This window comes from Orcinus orca, chromosome X (assembly GCF_937001465.1).
Source record: "Orcinus orca chromosome X, mOrcOrc1.1, whole genome shotgun sequence".
In the NCBI taxonomy this organism is placed as follows: domain Eukaryota; kingdom Metazoa; phylum Chordata; class Mammalia; order Artiodactyla; family Delphinidae; genus Orcinus; species Orcinus orca.
Window position 1 is genome coordinate 13248427 of NC_064580.1, and position 13800 is coordinate 13262226.

The 13800-nt window shown below is 42.5% G+C and overlaps 1 protein-coding gene across 3 annotated transcripts in view; it reads right to left on the minus strand.

The window, feature by feature from the left end:
* The window catches only part of CLTRN (collectrin, amino acid transport regulator), a 79222-nt gene that overhangs the window by 36201 nt on the left and 29221 nt on the right, over positions 1–13800 (minus strand). The window contains exons 1-3 of one of the 3 annotated variants that reach the window (XM_033427914.2): positions 10131–10547; positions 3867–3937; positions 1370–1428 (exon numbers count right to left, since the gene is read on the minus strand). In XM_033427914.2, the coding sequence (XP_033283805.1) occupies positions 1370–1428; positions 3867–3937; positions 10131–10156 (156 nt within the window). In that variant the 5' untranslated portion in view covers positions 10157–10547. Of the gene's footprint in view, positions 1–1369; positions 1429–1744; positions 1957–3866; positions 3938–10130; positions 10548–13161; positions 13206–13800 lie in introns of those variants that run through there. The other 2 variants (XM_049704457.1, XM_004269656.4) reach the window with 2 other exon arrangements.

Genomic DNA, 13800 nt, shown 5'->3' on the forward strand with positions numbered 1-13800 from the left:
ACTTCCAGGCACCTTGCCCTCCTTCCACCCTTCACTCTCCCCAAGTTCCTTCCTATAATAAGCCTTTGCATGTGCTGGTCCCACCACCCTCTTTCCTTTCATCCCCTGGTTCACTTTTACTCCTGCTTTAGACCTCACAGCAAATGCCAGTCCCTGCGGCCCCACATGAGGCCAAAGCCCCTACGTACTTCTCCTCCCTGTAACGCTTGCCAAGATTACACACTTGCATTTGGTTCATTAATATGCAACCAATTCCACTACTATAAGCTCCCCTAGGGCAAGGATAAGCCTGGTTTTAGCTGCACTGCATCCCCAGCATCCAGCACGGTGCCTGCCCTCAGAGGATCCTGGGATAAGCAACCCTACGCACTGGCAGAGATGGTGGATTCTGCAGTCAGACTGCCTGGGTTCAAACCTGACCCCTGCCCCTTGCTGACTTGACATCTTGAGTAGGCCACGTAATGTCTCTGCACCTCAGTTTTCTCATCCACCTAATGAGAATGGGAATACCCATGCCACCTTCCTCAAAGGGTTGTTGTGAGGGCTAAATGAGCTGATGTGAGCAAAGTGATTAGAAGGGTCCCAGCTAGAAAGTAAACTAAGTTCTCAAGGAATGGTGGCGGTTAGAATGATTATTACTCACGGAGCGAGCAAACAAAACGGTGGATTGCCCTGCCAACTGAATACTTCCAACTATCTTTAGCACTCTTTTATCATCTCTAGCCTGAGGCGTCTTACTATCACCTTCTATTCGGGAAAATGGTCACAGACCATGCCGGAAAACCAAAACTAGAATGACACAACTCCATCTTATTAATTCAACAGTCTTTACTGTTCCTATAGCTACCGGAGCCCCATGAGTATTTTTTTAACTTTAATTTCATAAGCATATATTTCATGCTATTACTTTGACATCTGAGAAGAATTGAAGAAACCTCACCTGAGAATTGGAACGTTTTGTGCCATGAAAGATCTCATGCGGGTGAAATGTGCCCTCCTTTCAATGATGAGAAAAGTCACTGACAAAGTTCAAATGACCACAACGGTGAGGAGCAGAGCCCAGCCCACACCTGAGAGCCTGACTCAGGCCCCTCTGCTCCACTCTGCTAGGCTGAAACGTGCAGGCTTGCAAAATTGTTTGGGGCAGCACAGAACTTCACATATTTTCCAGCACACACTGCAGATTAAATACTTCAGGCAAAATCACTTTACTAACAATTTCTATTTCACTACAATCTTTTTTGCTTTAAGAAAATATCAGATTTCAGGTCTTTAGAAGCAATCTATACAAGTTTAAGATAACTATGAAGAGAAAGCAGTGTTATCAGCAAACAAAATTTTAAAGGAACATACAAGTTTCTTCACTTACTGCTTTATCTCCCAGAGCTGTTCTGAGACTAAGTCTCACTTTAAAAGCATTTTCTGCATCTGCCAGAGAGAGAAAAGACAGAGAGCACTATATGATGATAAAATCTGCCAAAATGGAACCTGATAGATGCTAATATTTAATGCAACTCGAATCAACAGAATTGCAAGTAAACTGCCCCAGATACTTCCGGAAGTTTAACTGCAATCATCTTAAATGGCTGAAATTTTAATTTCAAACTCATAAAACATTCACAGGCTCAACTTTCAAGCCATGACACGACGGCAGATTTAGAAAAATAAAGAAGTCTTTCAGGCAGAGACTTGTCAATCATTTAGAAAACTGTTCATCTATTTTGAAGTTTCAAGGCTTACGTACCTGGCTGACAGAGTTCGGCATGAATAGCACTCACTAGAAAAAAGAGCAGCCACAACATTCTTTCAAAGTGGAAAACACAAGACAAACGGAGGGGAAAAAAATCCACCCTTCGCTTAAAGCTGCCTTAGCCATTCTGTGACCCGGATTAGAATATCAGACAAACAAGCAAGCCACCAACTAAAAGGTTTAATGATTAACCCCCATCATCTGGGTTAATACTTTTGAGAGAAGCAGCCCATCTCCTGTCAGTTATTTACGAAAATTTGTTTGGAAAACAGATTAGCTGTCCTTTCCAAATTCTACCTCTAAAGAATGTTTTCTCTGCTGACCCAAAAGTCGGAATCCTCCCCCCACCTTTCTTCTGTTGTTGTCTGGTTAAATGCACAGTGGAAAGCATTAGTCCTTTCTGGAGGTTTACCTTGGCATGAACGTCCCATCTTTTCAGGGCTGAAATATCTCTGGCGTATAGATAGACTCTCTTAATTTAGGAAACAAACATCACTCCTTTCTATCTCTGGTGAACAAAGGACACCCTTCCAAGACTGGCCTCATTAGACTCTCACCTCCACAGGTAAACATTCAGGAGAGTTTCCAACTCAAAGAGAATAGTTTTGCTCAGCGCTAAGCTCTGGTAGCTGTGTAAAATCAAAAGTTAATGATGTACAGCAGTGCGATCCAATGGAACATTCTGTGATGATGGAAATGTTCTATATCTGCACTATACACTATGTATACAATACGGACGCCACTAGGCATCGGTGGCTGTTGAGCACTTGAAATGGGGCCAGTGCTGCTGAGAAAATGAACTTTTACTAAGTTAATTTAATTTAAGTAGAAACATGTGGCTAAGCAACTACATTGCTCAGTGCAGCTACACGACAGTAATTAGGAGCTACCGACCATGAACTAGCTTTGCTGAATTATTTCTCTAATCCTCAAAACAGCAGCCCACAGTTGCTGTGGTATAATCATCTTACATATGAGGAAACCGAGGATCCAGTATTTAAGGCATTGCTGGCAACAGGGAGTGGAATGGGTGTCACTTTACCAGCCTGGATGACTTACACTTTAACCCTATCTCCACCACACTGAACCCGACTGTGTCTCAGGGTCATCACTGATCAAAACTGAAATAGTAACGAAACCTCAGAGATGCTCTGAGGACTACGGCAGTGAGTGGAGAAGAACCTTTCCCCTAGTGGGCATTCTACAGGTGCCGATCAAGCCCCCCAGCGGGTCAGTGTCAGGACTTTCCTCTCTACCATGCTGCCTCTACATGTGTTCAGTCCCCACATTCCACCTCGTTGCTTGAAAACCATGAATGGAAAAATTAGATCGGGTGACCCGGCTGTTAAACGGACAATCTGGATTTTTAAAGCAGCAACAAGAAAAATATCAACAGCTACACTTCTCATTTCCCCTTCCTGGTTAGGGTGACAGCTTATCGTAGATGACCCACTGCTGTTGGCTAACTCCACTTAAGAGCTTTCCCTCATCTCCTTCACCTTGGTTGCCGGGGCACAGAGTCAGGAAAAGTTGTACTAGAGAGAGAAGTGGCCAAAAGTTAGCCTAGTAGTCATTTCAGAAATTTCACTATTAGATGAAATGGAAATTTCCTAGAAGGAAGGGCCCGCATAACTGACCCCTGAAAATAGTCAGACTAGATGAAGTTATCTTAGGAAATGTTAGACTAGATAAACGCATCCTGGGGGCGGGGAGGGAATAGACAGAGACATAACAAAGCTGATTATTTGCATCAAGGAACAAAGCTGTGTTAGCGAGATAGAAATCTGATTCAGCCTTCTTTTCGCCTTAAAACTTCATAAATATATCAAATGTCTCTCTTCTGCTTTTACTTAGTCACTTATGTGACGAGGCTTGAAGACAGTAAAATGCTGAGTTTTTGTCAGTGTAAGCTACTCATTTGAAAAAAGAAGAAAATCTCTTCTCTTCTGAATTATGATTTCTCAATGTTTGTTGTCTCATTTTTAAAAACAATAGAAAAAAGAATAGAAGTTCTGTACAGAAAATACAGAGAGGCAAAAAGAGAAAAGTACTAAATACCCATACTACTACCCGCATGGACGACCCATGTGAATATATTTTAATAGATGAAACACACCTTCCGTAGCCTTGGATCTTCTTGTATGTTCTCGTGTGATGTTATTGTTGTTTTGTCTCACTGTAGTGGCCCTATGGGAACAGGGAAACATCACGGTGGCAATCACATGGGCCCTCCACGGGATCTGATGAGTCGCTTTATTTTCATTTATTTATTTATGCATACATGCATGCATGCATGCCGCGCTGTCTGGCTTGCGGAATCTTACTTCCCCGACCAGGGATCGAACCCGTGCCCTTGGCAATGAAAGCGCGGAGTCCTAACCACTGGATGGTCAGGGAATTCCCTGGTGAGTCACTTTAAAATTGATAGATCATGAGATATATCAAATTTATTTTATTCCTAGTTTACTGAAAATTCCCTTTATTGAATTGTATTCAATAACCTATATTGAATTGTATCACCTGCCTTTTCAGTATCTATTATGATCCGAGAATTTTTACCACTTGGTACATTATAGTTTAAAATTTCTTTACACTGATCCAACCCTTAGATAAGCTCAGTTTGATGATTTCTAACATGCTTCTGGACTTAGTTGCTGTGTTTTTCTTTCTTTAGGTTTTTAAATCCATTTTTGTAGAAGAATATTTAGGTTCCTTTTCAAGCGCTGATTCTTTTCTCCAGCCCTCGTATTATTACCATGTTGAAAATGGTACAGATAGATTTCTAACATTGTCTATGTTTACAAATACTTGAAAATGTAGAAGAAATAAAATATTCAGAGTTGAAGATTCTGGACCATACATATTTCGGAGGAAGAGTTCTTTTAAATTTTTCTTATATTGCCAGTAATTTCAGGTTTCGTATTTCTTTCTGAGTCCCTTTTCGCTGTTTACAGTATCCAAGAAATGCATTCATTTCATTAAGATGTTCCAGTTTTCTCATGGACTTTATACAATATTTCCCATAAAATACTCCATTCACTGTTACATTCCCTTTATATTTTCTAGTTATATATTAATTTTTTCTCATTCCCCCTTTGTTCTTTCCAGAAATTTACCTATTTTTGTTGTTGTTTAATCAAACAACAAGATCTTGCATTTAATTTTTAATTCCTTTCTTTCTGCTTTCTGATTCATCCATCTTTACATTTATTAAGTCTTTACTCTTTCTGTCATACTGGTTTTCTTGTTCTTTTTATAACTCTTGAGTTGGCTACTAGGCTTATTTATTTTTAATCTTTCTCAGTTAATGTGAAAATATCTGTGGCTATGAATTTTCCTTGGACTACTGTTCTGGCCACATGACATAAGAAGTACAGATGTACAGTGATCTCATTCTATTTTCTAAATAGTCTATAGTTACAGTTTTATTTTTCTATACCCCAGTATTTGCTTAGAAGAGTACTTGTCATTAGCTAAAGAAACAGCAGCCAAAAATGAAATGATTTAAAATATTGACTTTTATAGGTCCTGTCAGATGAATAGAGAGAGAAAATGTATAATGATAAAATAAGACACCGTCAATAACTTGACGTAAAATATGAAGACTCTTACAAGGTCTGGATCACTTGGAACATGCTAAAAATGATTTAACAACTAAAGAGCTTGAGAGTTCAATAAAAGACGTGGAACTAGATGCTATTGTTCTTGCCTCTCAACATATCGGGTTTTTTTCTTCCACTTTTCAAAATCCTGTACATACTTAGCCTTTATTTTCATGCACAATTTTAAGTATTAAACCTCCAGAGAATTCATATCAAACTTGCTTCATACAATGCTCATTTCAGCAATTTCACAAATAGGAGCTTAATAATTTATCAGTAACAGTGGTAATGATGGCAAATAAAGCATTTTCAATCATTCTGAATATGGTCCTATTTACTGCCAATATTTAGAGTTTAGAGAACGCAGATAAAAAATTGAGACTACTGTAGCCGTGAGCAATATGAAAGGCACTGAGTCTCCTGAGACAGGAAAGAGAAATTGATTTCTCTGTGCTTTTTTGTACTCCACAACACTACTGGAAAGCAGTTTCTTGGCACATAACTATTGATCTACTGCTCTGGAGGGTGAATTAAATATGAGACCACACGAAAAGAAAACACGTGAGTTGTTCTTTTGATTCACACAAGATGCCTTTTAAAGTACATCAGAGCTGTAAACGCATGTGGGGGATTATGTATGCTCCATTTACCTGCAATAAAACAAGATGTAGCAGGGAGAACCAATGTAGCTTTTAAATTTTGAAGCTGATTGTTCTGTTTCACTGTCACAAACAGGTATTTTGTAAACCTATACAACCTTGAACACTGTGAGCTTTCATTTTTTAATCTTTAAACATCTTAACCACTATTACAGGTCTATCTCAATGATCACCTCCTTCGAGGAATCTTTCTTTTCTTTTCTTTTTGTTATAGATTTTTAGCTGTTACTATTTGCTGTGGACTTGTCTAATCTACTAACTTTTTATTCTCTCTTTGTCCTATGTTCCCATAGCATTTTGTTCACATTTGTACATGGATCTATTGCCAACATGATTTGCTTTTGGGTCCTACAAATTTTAAGCTCCTGGAGGGCAGGGACTATATTTGGTTCCATTTGCATTTCTCACGGCCCATGAATATTGGGTAATTTAATAACACTGAATTGACTTATTTGAATCATAAATGGGCAGTTTAAGGAGCTCAAGACTGTGGAAATGAAGTATCACGAGGTACACTGCAATTTTTTTGACATTCCCAGCCAGAGAAAAACAACTCCCAGTATCTTTGATAAACAAGGAACCCTGGGCTTTGGAAAATTTTTGTCTCCACTCCCGTACCCTATGCCCTTTTCAAGATGAGAAAAAAAATCTGAAGCTACGATATTCGAAGGCTCATCAAATTTTGTAGGTTAATCAACAACTGTAACCATTATGAACCTTGCCTTTTTTTCACACAGGGTAACAATTTTCTAGTTCAGAGAAAGTTAATCACTAATGTTTGGAAATGAAGATTAATTCAGACAAACTGAGTGAGTGTAATTCTGCCAACTTTATATTCCTAAGGTAGCAATTTAAAGGACGGTTTCATAAACAGGATGCATATGCGCCTGTCTGAGTGTCTCATCTGCATGAAGACCAATACATTAAAATAAGTCCTATGTAGAATGTAAATTGCTGCAGCTACTATGGAAAACAGTACGCAGGTTCCTTAAAAAACTAAAAATAGAGCTACCATAGGATCCAGCAATCCTACTCCTGGGCATATATCCGGAAAAGATGAAAACTCTAATTTGAAAAGATACATGCACCCCAATGTTCACAGCAGCGCTATTTACAATAGCCAAGACATGGAAGCAACCCAAGTGCCCATCAACAGATGATAGGCTTAAGAAGATGTGGTATAGATACACAATGGAATATTACTCAGTGATAAAAAAGAATGAAATATTGCCATTTGCAGCAATGTGCACGGACCTAGAAAATATCATACAAAGTGAAGCAAGGCAGACAGAGGAAGAAAAATGTTATAGGATATCACTTATATGTGGAATCTAAAAAATAATACAAATGAATCTTTATACAAAACAGAGACTCACAGACATAGAAAAGAAACTTATGGTTACCAAAGGGGAAAGGTGGGGGATAAATGAGGAGTATGTGATTAACAGATACACACCACTATACATAAAATGGATAAGCAACAAGGATTTACTGTATACCACAGGGAACTATATCCAATATTTTATAATAAACTATAATGGAAAATAATCTGAAAAAATATATATAACTGAATCACTTTGCTGTACACCGGAAACTAACACAACATTATAAACCAACTATACTTCAATGAAAATAAATAAATAAAAATTTTAAAAATAAAAATGAAAAAAAATAAGTCCCATGTAGTAAAAACAAGACTTTACTGACATTTCTTCCTGAATGTTTAACTCTTTCCAACTTTGCTTGGGTGTTGTATTAAGAGTTTTCTCAGGACTTCCCTGGTGGCGCAGTGGTTAAGAATCCACCTGCCAATGCAGGGGACACAGGTTTGAGCCCTGGTCCGGGAAGATCCCACATGCCACGGAGCAACTAAGCCCGTGCGCCACAACTACTGAGCCTGCTCTCTAGAGCCTGCGAGCCACAACTACTGAGCCTGCGTGCCACAACTACTGAAGCCCATGTGCCTAGAGCCCGTGCTCCGCAACAAGAGAAGCCACCACAATGAGAAGCCCGCGCACCATAACGAAGAGTAGCCCCAGCTCACCGCAACAAGAGAAAGCCCGTGCCCAGCAATGAAAACCCAATGCAGCCAAAATAAATTAATTTTTTTAAAAAAAAGAGTTTTCTCACAGTTTTGACAAGTCATGATATTCTTTCTAGGCTAAAGATTATTGTAACCATGCTCTATGGAGTAGTATTTTCCATTCTTAATCTTATATCTGGCTGCCAGTTAGTGTCACCCAGTCACATTTAGTCCTGCCAATAGGTACCGCCTTTACCAACCTCTACAAAGAGGTAGAGGGGCCATGTATCTTTCAGGTTAGATGCTCTCATTTTCATAACAGAATTTTAAGCTACCCTCATTCTGCTTGATATACAAAGCATATGAAGTAATCAACACATCAAAGTTTCTGCCCTTAAGTTTTGCCCAGTGACGGTGACCTTGATCTTTCTACTGTCTGAAAACATCAAAAACTTACAGTACGAAATGTTTTTGAAGACCGCCTAAAAGACGTGCATGCAAGACCTCTATTACTACAAATCAGAGATGCCAGATAGGTTGTTGCAACCACTCATCCATCCTGGACTCACAACAGACATTGTTAATCTATTACAGAACATTTTCCTTCGGAGCCTGGACTCAGCCACAAAACTTCCCAATGCAGTTATTCAGTCAGTCGACATGTGAGCTAAAACTTACTTGCCATCGTGGGGAATGATGATCTAAATGCTGCCCTAGCTAAGTCATATCACTGAGGGCCTGTGATCTCAAATAAACAGGAAAGTTTGGGTGGTTCATAAAATTGATTTAGTTGTGCTTTGTGATTGTGGCAACAGTTTACATTGAGGGGATCTGTATGAAACTCTTTATGACACTTACACTTTATGACACTTGTTTCCTGCTTAGTTCATAGCATCATTATGATGAGGAATCAGGATTTCCGTTGGGACTAAAAATCAAGAAAAACTGTGCTTCTCAAAAACAAACAAATGGGGCTTCCCTGGTGGCGCAGTGGTTGAGAGCCCGCCTGCCGATGCAGGGGACACGGGTTCGTGCCCTGGTCTGGGAAGATCCCACATGCCGCGGAACGGCTGGGCCCCTGAGCCGTGGCCGCTGGGCCTGCGCGTCCGAAGCCTGTGCTCCGCAACGGGAGAGGCCACAGCACTGAGAGGCCCGCGTACCGCAAAAAACAAAAAAACAAAAAAAACAAAAAAACCCAAATGAACATGCAGGGCATTATGCTAAGTGAAATAAGCCAGACAGAGAAAACAAATACCATATGATCTCACTTATATGTGGAATCTAAAAAACACACATACAAACAAAAAACAAAACACCTAACTCACAGATACAGAGGACAGGCTGGTGGTTGCCAGAGGCAGGGTGTGGGGGTGGGTAAAATGGGTGAAAGTGGCGAAAAGCTACAAACTTCCAGTTATATTGATACAATAAATAAGCCATGGGGATGCAATGTACAGAAAAGTGACTACAGTTAATAATACTGTGTTGCATATTTCAAAGTTGCAAAGAGAGTAAACCTTAAAAGGTCTCATCACAAGAAAAAAAACTTGTAGCTATGTGTGGATGTTAACTAGACTTATTGTGGTGATCATTTCACAATTATATAAATATTGAATCATTATGTGTACCCCTGAAACCAATAAAATGTAACATGTCAATTATCCCTCAATTTAAAAGAAAGAGACCAGCACTTACCAAGTCCTTTTCCACCTATAACCGACCCCCTTACCACATCTTCCCTAACTTTCTCATCAATTCTTGTCCCATCCAAACCCAAGCTGGGGAACAGGCTATAAGCTCCTTGAAGTTTGTCTTGTCACTGGAACATAGTACTCCATAAATATGACTTCAATGAATGAATAACTGAATGGCTAATGGAAAGTGCCCTTCCCCTAGGAGCGCCCACTCAGAGGTTTCTGGACAAGAAAAAAATAAATAAATAAAGCTGGTAATAACCTCTTCACTTTTCTCCTGTGGACCCAGAATTGTAAATGGAGAGAGTAAAGAAAATTAATCTCAAAGTAGGGGGCCAGAAGCAGAAATCTAAGTGTGGTGTTGTCTCCACAAGTCCTAGACAGCAGGAGGGCACAAGGTACCTAAAAAAGTCGTCTGAAGGAGACATCCATCAGGAAGTAGAGGAGTGTGCTTACTCCATGCAGCCCGCTAGCATTTAAAGTCGGCTGGGAAGCTGGTAGGAACACAGTTCCAGTTGGTCCTCAGTTACGTTTCCTATCCGGTTTCTGCTCTTGGACTTCTGGTGTTTGGAACTGGGAGAAATATGAAGAAAATCCATTTTTAGGCGTGGAGCAGAGATCCGCAGGCTCGTCTCACCCTATACACGCCACTAACATCTAGCTCCGAGACCCGGGCGACTTTCTCCTAAAATTCGTGAGCCCCGCCCGCTTCTCTGCGGCTTCCCAGGACCAGGCTCGGCCAGCAGAGGGAGAGCAGGAGGCGTGGACCAGGCCAGAGTCCAACCAGAAGGGGATGGCCTGGGAACCCAGGGCGTGGCCATGGCGGAATGCGGAATGCAGGGAATCGCGCATGCGCGGAGTTAGCGTGATCAATGGGGACCTCAGGGTTGTACAGTGCGGCATAGGCGGAGCGCCGGGATTGGCCAGGACAGAGGGGAGTGGAATATAACCCGGGCTTGAGGGGCGGGGTTTGGACAACCGTGGGAAGGAGCGGCAGCGACGGCCACTTCGGGAGGGGCGTGGCCTCGGCGTAGCACAGAGGCTCGACCTGAAAATGTGGGATTCAGTCGGTGCGTAGCCGCTCGTAAAGGCAAGACAGGATTGGTCGAGACTGCGGGAGAGGTGGGCAGAGGAATTACCAGAGTGGAAAGCAGAGAAATGGTCACAAGAGAGCGGCATGGGGTCAGCGAAACGAGCGTGGCCCAGAGGATAAGAGGAATGTGAAAGGACTCGGATCAGGGGCGGGGACGCCGATGAAGAGGCGGGGCCACGGAGTAGCGTATGGGACGCAAGTGACGTAACAGAAAGGAGGGCCCTGGTGTAGGCGCAGTGTAAGGATTTACCGTGAACGTGGGCGCGGCATGTCCGTGGGGGCGTGGCTTTACAGTTCTAAGGTGTGCAACAAAGATGGTCCGGCTCCAAGGAGGGGTGGGGCTACGGCGAGGCCAGAGGTGGGCCCAAGTTAGCGCGCCGGCGCGTCACCGCGGCCGGAGGCCCGGAGCGATGGCAGCAGGGGCAGTCAGGCAGTCAGGCAGTCAGGACAGAGAACAGGTGCAGAGCTGGGTGGAAAACAGGTTCGGGCTCCGACACGGGGAGCGTAGCCAGGGCGGGACTTTAAGCTTCTTCGGGACGTGGGCCGGGCGCGCGGGGAAGTGACGTGAATAGGCGAAATGACGTGTCCCGGCGTGAGGGGCGCGGCTAGGCACAAGGGGGCGTGGCCAATATGGCCGCGCGCCTGAGCCTCTCATCCCGGTAGCGAACAGAGTGGTTCCCGCTCTGGGGAACGTTCGGGTAAAGTCCGGCGGCGATGTGGAGCAGCAGGGGAGCGTATACTCTAGTCCTGTTCCTCCGCTCTGAGGGTCACCAGAAAACTACACCCCCTTACGGTTTTGTGCATTTAAAGGTAGAACAGCTGTCCCAGAGAGTCTGGGAAGTAAGGGGGTTGCAGTTTCAGAAACCGAGGCCCAGCAAACTGGATTCACTCATATCTGCGTTGTTGATTTTCTTCCTGACTATACCAAGGGCTACGGACGGATTCACAACCACCCCCGGGGCAGGGGATCAGCAGCTATATCATGTGGACAAGTCTGAGTCTTCTCTACTCCTCAATTCTTTCTTCTATCCTTTTTCTTTAGTGCCCCGTCCTGGAGCTAGAGGGGAAGAACCTACCAAATACAGACGCTGTTGGTGGCTGTAATTCTTTGTGGCGTGAGTTGAAAGCTACTGCTCAGAAGATGCTGGAAAGTCGTTGTTATAAGTGTAATTCCCTCTTGTTTATTTTTTGCTGAGAAAGCTTGAGAAATATGGGGAGATAATGAAGATGTGTACACCTTATGTTGAGTAGAGTTCATTCTCTGTCAACCACTGAAAACCACATTGCTTTCTGCTTCCCCTTTTTCCTTTGCTGACAGTCTGGTCATCTCCACTCTGCTGCTTAAAAGTCTTGCTGGAGTATGGAGAGAAGTTGGAAGTCTCTGGTGAAGGAAGCTTGTCCACACGCTACCCATAAGCTGCCCCTGCACATCCCTCAGAACGGTCTCTGTTCTCAGCCTGCACTGAAGTCCACAGTGAACCAATGTTCCCCAGCCCCATGCCCCCACTCTCCCTTCTGGGTCCTGATAAAGAGCTACACTGTTCTTGAGTATTTTGGAAATGAAAACCTTTCAACTTTCTAGGGCTTTCCTACTTCACTCAGAAATTGTAAACTCAGTGCCAGGTCTGAAATGCACCTAAAGGCTGAAAGCAGCAAGGGCACCATTTCTGTGCCTGTGCACGCCTGCCCCGTTGTCCCTGGAGCCAGGCAAAAGGCTGCCACCACTCGTGGTTGGAATACAATGAGTTGCGTTCCTTTTGACTGAATATGAATATTGAGGAAATCTGATGGAAGGAGGGAAATGCATTTCATACCATTCCACTGGAGCAATTAGTGCGCTGGAGCAATTGCAGTGCGCTAAGCAATTATAGAAATGTAACCTTTGGCAACCCTATATTGGGATCATAGAGAAGAAGTGGGTGAGAGGAGCAAGCTGAACTTTCTCAGTCAAGATAAGGAAACATAACTTCTAATTTAAATTTCAGAGAATTGCAAAAACGCTGTCTTCCTTTCTAAATCAGAAGGCAAGAAAGTGAAGGGTCCATCTGATAAGAATCAAGGAATTTTTCTTCAACGCAACTGTAACCTTTAGTAGGTTTTTGTGCTTTGTTTTTTGGTTTTTTTTTGGTGTTTTGCATAAGTACAAATGGCTTAACCAGGCAGAGTTGAAGAGCCAAGGCATTTAATAAATACACAATCTACAAGTGATTCTAAAAGGCTGTTAGAATCTGTTCATTCACACATTTCTGTCTGCAAAACAGCAGATAAGGACGGTGTAAGTAAAACCCAAGAGCATATATAATCAGTGATAGCAAAGGGCATGTAGCATAGAAAGCTTACCTTCCCTAGGGCCCATCCAGCTCATGGTCACACCTTTCCTGTGCCTGTACAACAAAATATAACTTATTGAGAAAATGTGTTCTACATTTATACGTTCCAGGGTTCACCTGGGGCCTATTTAATAATGAGTATTAGTTTATTTATAATGCTAAATTTTGCAGTTTATAGTCTAGGTGCAAATTCATAAACGTTTTTCTGATAAGCATCTTTCTTTCCGAAGCACATACCTGGACATTAATAATCTCACATATTGTTACACGTATTGTAGCCTAGCATTAGCTAAATTAAGTTTCTTTCTATTAGGATTTCCCTGGAACCCTCCTTGCCCCTGACCTTCCATGCTCCATTCCTTCCTTGGTTGCCTTTGACCATTCCTTCTCCATCTCTTGGCCTCCTTAATCACTCCATTTTGTTGGTCTCTATACACCTGTTACCCCTGGGGGGAGGGGATGTTCCTTCTCTCTCTAGCCTCACAACCTCTCTTGAGCACCAGAGCTGCACTGCCAACTCTCCCTAGACCTTTCCTCTCGCCTGCCCCCTTGGCACCTCAAACCCAATAGAATTAGTAGTAAGAGTGCCATCTTTCCCTCCCCGCCAGCTCCTGTGCCGGGTTCTGTTTCTTTGTTCAGGGGTTCATCC